The sequence below is a fragment of the Orycteropus afer genome, unplaced genomic scaffold, assembly GCF_000298275.1.
Source record: "Orycteropus afer afer isolate SDZICR_OR568_19922 unplaced genomic scaffold, OryAfe1.0 scaffold00756, whole genome shotgun sequence".
Classification (NCBI taxonomy): domain Eukaryota; kingdom Metazoa; phylum Chordata; class Mammalia; order Tubulidentata; family Orycteropodidae; genus Orycteropus; species Orycteropus afer.
In genome coordinates this window covers 591,680-597,725 of record NW_006922343.1, presented here as the reverse complement: position 1 = coordinate 597,725, position 6,046 = coordinate 591,680, and the positions used below count along the sequence as shown (strand labels likewise).

General features: G+C 40.6%; 1 protein-coding gene across 1 annotated transcript in view; it reads left to right on the top strand.

The window, feature by feature from the left end:
- CUNH11orf49 (chromosome unknown C11orf49 homolog) overlaps positions 1-6,046 on the top strand; it is a 301,669-nt gene that overhangs the window by 145,173 nt on the left and 150,450 nt on the right. The window contains 1 exon segment of the mRNA XM_042783230.1: positions 1,733-1,863. Within this exon segment, the coding sequence (XP_042639164.1) occupies positions 1,733-1,863 (131 nt within the window).

Here is a 6,046-nt window from a genome sequence, read left to right as displayed (position 1 = left end):
TCAGGTATAGCAGGGATCACGGAGCTGGCGCAGCAGGATCGGGCAGTGTTTCATTCTGCTGTGCATGGGATCGCTGTTAGTTGGAAACGACTTGGCAGCACCTAACAACAACAACAAGTTTTAAAAAATAGATATACTTTTAAAAGCTACACTAGGGATATAATTTCACTACTGTTAGTTCCTGCAGCCTTGACCATGATCTAGACTCCAGTGTTTTCCCCTTAAGGTATGAAGGACCCTTGGAGATTTGTTCTTTGCTGGAAAACTTAATAAATTTAGGCTAGAATATTATAATTTCAGACTTGATTTGCTAGAAATGTGGCCTACCCCATTACCTGTAACAGCTCATTTGCTTCATTTTTCATTTTCCTTTGCTCAAGACAACAGCATGGCCACAAACTGCATGATTAGGTTAACACTTTTGCTGTTTCTTTTAAAACCTCTCTTCTAGCCTAAAGCTTTGTCAGCTGTTATCCTCATACTACTTCTTGTTGTCTTGGAAGTAGATTGCTATGCTAGTTCATGAGGGAAGAAGAATATCTAATTTGTTTTTTCTTCCAGTATTATTAATGTGTACAGGAGGAGGCTAATTTTGTCTTAAATGGTGACATACTCCATGTTAAAGATAGGTGGGTTAGACACTTTGCCTGAAGTTGGTCTGGGAGAAAAGGAATAGAACAGATGGCTCCTGAATTTTCCTCCTGTTACATTAAAAGATTCAGGATTTGGTTTCCCCCCCTCACCACCATCCCCACACCACCATCCCTTTAAATGGTAAACAAATGAAAACTGGCATTTGAAACTCCATTGCTTCCCATCTTCAGTTTAATATCCTCTTCTCCACAAAGATTAACGTTTTTTTTTTGTTTTGTTTTGTTTTGTTTTTACCCATGATTTACTTTTCAGAGAATGAAGGCGTTTTCTAGAACCTGAAGGCTACCCTTGGTAGGATGATTACTGGATACTTGCCTATTCTTCAGTGGAATTTCCATTCTTAGATTACTCCAAGCTGCTGTATTTCTTTGGCAGAAGAACCCAAAGGCCATGGAGTGTATTTTTCCCTTATCCCAGGCCCAGTTTAAGCTATGACTCACTTGGGCCCTGGGGCTTTGCTTCATATTCTCATTAGGGGCCACTTTCTACCCTTGTTCTTTTCTTATGGGTCCTTCTTATTTACCTTCAATGTTATGTCATGAAACCTCCTGTATCCTTTGGCACCTGGTCTTGGGGTTACTGTCAGGAGTTTGTAACAGGTCATTGTTTGCTCTACCCTCAAACTGGAACAGATAATCCAGTAATGTCCCCATAAGCCCCGTCCTTCTTATGGCAGCTGATGTAGGTCAGGAAGAGTAAAGAAAGAACATCTTTAAGGAAATGTTATTCTGAGTGAGGTAGAGGGAGAAGTAGTCTCTAAAAGGAGATGAATGTAATCCCAGTTAAAGACTGATCACCTCTATATAAGCCACTTCAGTGACTGACTACCACTTCCTCAGTGTGTGAATGTGGCAGGTGGGGAGCACTCAGAAAAATTGGAGTTTCAGAGTTTTTAGAGAGATGTGTGTAAAGAAAAGAAAGAGACTTGCTGTAGAAAATTCATGGATTTTGTGTAACCTATTTTGTGGGGGGAAAAATCCCCCTTTTTTCCAGTGGTCTATCTAGCCTTGATATTTCATTCTGATTCCAGCCTTCTGTGACTGTTGATCTGATGATTTCTTGATTTTTCTCTTTGCAGTTTTAACAGTGTGTGTCAGGGAACTCATATTCTCTTTCGGGAATTCAGCTTCATCCAAGCCACCCCCCACAATAGGGCATCGTTCTTAAGAGCCTTCTGGAGATGCTTCAGAACTGTGGGCAAAAATGGCGGTAAGTCTTCTGAAATTCTTTCATGCCTTCTTTCTTTCCTTTCTTTCTTCCAAGCTTTCGTCTTTTATTTTCTTCTTTAAATACTGTTCGAGTGCGTGCTCTCCAGGGAACACCTTATTTTTGACCTTACCTGTCATCCATCTTGTGTTATAGATACTACCACACTATTTCTACTACCACCATCATCACTAATAATAGTTAGTAAGAGCCAGGTGCTGCTCTGAGCCCTTTAGGTATAACCAAACCAAATCCACTGCCATCAAGTTGATTCTGACTCATCATATAGTAACTCATTTAATTCCCACAGCAGCTTTCTGTGTAGATACTGTAATCTCCATTTTATAGCTAATGAAACTGAGGATCAGAGGGATTAAATGACTTGGTAAGGTCACACAGTAAATACTAGGGTCAGTTCTTACTCAGGCAATACAGCTCTTGGCAAATATTAAAATACAATTCAGTAAATACAAGAGTGAAAGCACAAAGAAACTCCTTCGTGGGGAGTGGAATGGGGATTCTGTTGTTGGAGAAAGGGGAGAGAAGAGGATTAGAGAAGGGTCTCCTGAGAACTGGCTGTTTGATCTAAGTTGGGAAGAAAGAGTAGGAGTTATCCACATGGATAAAGGAGAGAAGGTCATTCTAGGTGGAGAGATTAGCAAGTGCTATGGTGTGGAAACATAAAAGTACCTAGAATGTTTAAGAAACCAGAAGATCAGAATGGCTAGAGCATGGAGTTTGTGAAAGAACTTAGGAGAGGTGAGCCTGTAAAGGAACAAAAGAGTCAAGTCAAAGCTGCCATCTAGATGTAACGATGGGTCTCTCCTCGTCCAGAGCCAAGAAGAATGAAGAAAACCAAAAATTCATGGAAACAGTTAGTCCTAGCAACTGGTACACCATCCAATCTGCAGCCTATACAGCTATGAGACCAGAAGAAATAGATGGTGTTTGGCTACTACTGTCAACCACTTGGAAGAGGATCTTTGTAGTAGATCCTGGATAGACAGGGGGAACAATGTGGAACAAAACTCAAAATCATTTGGAAAAAAAAAAAGCGGGGAACAGGTTTGCTGCTCCGAGGGAGCCTGGTGTAACCACTGAGACTATGGCCCCTACCTGCCCTTCAGGTCTGGAATTGAACGCACACCTGTGGCTTCCAGCCAAACAATGGACAGGCACATCAGTTGAGCATTTACCTGAGATAGATACACTCCTTGGAGAGAATAAGCATGAGGGAAAGAAAGGCTCCTCAGGCACAGGGAGATAGCTCAGGGGGCAGGAGTGCATGGAGAGATGGACACAGGGAAGAGGTAACTATCAGGAGGAGGTGGGGAGGGGAGATGTTGCATTGTGCTAAATTGTGGTCAATGTCATGAGACAAAGTGTATGTGAACTGCTGTATGGAAAGAGTATTTGCTCTGTAAATTTTCACCCAAATCACACACACACACACACACACACAAAAGTCAAGTCATGGAAGACCAGTTTTTTGTCATAATAAAGAAGTTGGATTTTATTCTATGAGCATTATTTGGGGGATTTTAGAAAGAGGAATGATGTGATGATATCTGACTTCTAAAAGACTACTCTAAAGGCAGTGTGGAAGATGGCTTAGAGAGCGAGACCAGAGCCAGGGAACATAATCAGGAAACTCTTGAAACAGTTGAGGTGAGTGATAATCTGAGCCAGAACTAAACCAGTATCCATGGAGACAGGCACTTTAAGAGGTAGAATCCACAGGATTTGGTGATTGAATTTGGTACATGATGGGGAGAGAGAAGACCAGTGATAATTCTAGCTTTCTGGCTTGAGCGCCTGGGTAGGAATATGGAAAATGTACCTATTTCATAAAAAAATGCAATTGTGTAACTTGCAGACATTGTACAGTGGGTTAGTAGCAAAGCTGGAAATAGAACCTAGATTTACTAATAAAATGTTCTAATAACTTCTATAATTATACCTCAATCACTGCTTCAGTGACATACATCTGTCTGTGACATAACTCTAGAGATCATCCATTACATTGCTCTGTGCTGCAAAAAGTACGTAGTGTACCAAGAATAGCATCATTTCCTTGACAGAGTATGTGCACTTATAGGTGAAAACAAATGTCGACTCAGTTTTAAGTGAACTCATAAAAAGTACATCATTGGTCTCTAGGTAAACAAAACTGGGAGCTGCAAGTTTATAGGTCAAGTCTGTACTGTTTCATCAAAGCCTGTTTTTCCCAGGTTTAATCAGTAGGTAAATATTTGTTAAACATCCTTTCTGTAGGTTAATGAATGATGCATACAGCTAGAATTAGACTCTGGTTTCTCTGACCTAGCACATGAAGATAACTATGGAAAACAGTCGTTCAGACATCCCTAATTCTTTTCCTGGTTTAGAAGTGGAGCCTCATCAAGAATTTATTTACTATCACAAGGGATCCATATAGCATTTGGACTCTTAAGCAGATGTTGGTTTCTTTATCTTTCTTGTAACAGCTGCCAGTGATTCATCCATCTGCTGAGGAAATGCAGCTCCAAATCCCCCCTGCTTTCTCCTGTGCCATAAACAAGACCTAGATTTTATGTTGGATATTTATTGTTATGCTTCTTAATCAGACAGCCTCTGATTTCTTAAGCCCAAAAGGAACATTTATGTCTAGGTAAGCCTAAAATCTCTGGTCAAATAGTTTTAATATATTCTCAGTTCCTTCCAGGAACTTCATAACATCTTTTAGTCCCAGAATGTGTCAGTCTTCATTTTTAATTCAGAATGAGCAAAATCTCTTAGAGGCAGAGTTCCAAAGGAAAGAATTTATTAAACCCCATTTTTCCAATTAGAGTGCCAAGTACCAGACTCCAACTCAGTGGAGCTGCTACTATTACTCTCCTGCAGAAAACTTCCTTAGAACAGAATGTACATATTTTTGCATGATCCAGAGAAAACTGACTCTTCTGGGAGGTAGCAAAAGACGAGCAGTGTTCCAGTGTAACATATCTAAAACTGAAGCCACCTGTAAAAAACTAAGGACCTGGTCCCTTTTGGCAAGAAAGATTTTATCCTAGTTTTTAAGCAAATATTGGGATGCAATGACATTTCTGCATGACTGAGTACTGAATGATGCTAATTTTCCTATGTCTGAATTTGAGATCACCTCATGAAGACTGAACCTCTTGCTAGCTAGGCAACTTAAGACTGAAAAAAAAAAAAAAATCTATTAAAATGTAATAAGCTTTTAAAATTCAGCTTCTCACTTTGGTATTTCTTTCAGTGTAGAAAAATTTAATCTGAATTTTCTATGCCTGGCAAAGATTAAAATTCCTTTGAAGTAAATCTTTACTTCTGTTTAGTGATGTTGGTTCAAAAGAGCATCTGTCCACAATGTATTTTCAATTAGAATGTACTTTAGAGCTTTGTACTTTTACCAGTTTTACAAATATATATTTCATTTAATAAAATAATGGTAGGTACTTCCTCTCCCACCCATGAGGAATATCTTTCCAAGGGAATTACCCTCCTGCTATAAACAACTGGAAAATCAGACAGAGTATCCAAAATAACTGTTTTCAAACATTGGACAACAGACAGTGTAGAACTATGGTCCCTGAAAAGCAGTTTGTAAGCCACAGTACAAAAAAAAGGAGATGCCAAAAGAGCCCTGGTAGTCTTAATGAATTGAAGAGGCAGAGATTGGAGTTGATGAGGCTGAAATGGCTAGAATTTGCAAGGTAAGGTATCAGAGAGGAATGAGTTGCCCAGTGAGCTCTGGAGAGCTGCAAGGGGTATGCAAACCTTTGGCTAAAGACTGGTATGCACATGTGTGGCTTGGAAAAAGAACGACCAGAGAACAGTAGGCCAGAGAATTTCTGGAGTATGCATTGTGCTGTTCCAAAGGGGCAGGGATGCTGCATCTTCTGACCTCCTCAAATCCCTTGAGAGGAAGACAAAATCACCATCAGTGGCCCAAGGCCTATTTCTGTGAGGCCAGCTATGCTGTCTCCCTCCAGCCCTTTCACCAACCCTGATAACCAACTGTTCCTCCCGCAGCACCCACCACCTCTGTGCTGGGTTCACTAATTCGCTGCAGTGGCCACACAGAACTCTCCTCCCACTTCCTCCCCATAGTTACCTCTTCCCAGTGTCCATCCCTCCATACACTCCTGCCCCCTGAGCTGTCTCCCTGTGCATAAACAGCCCT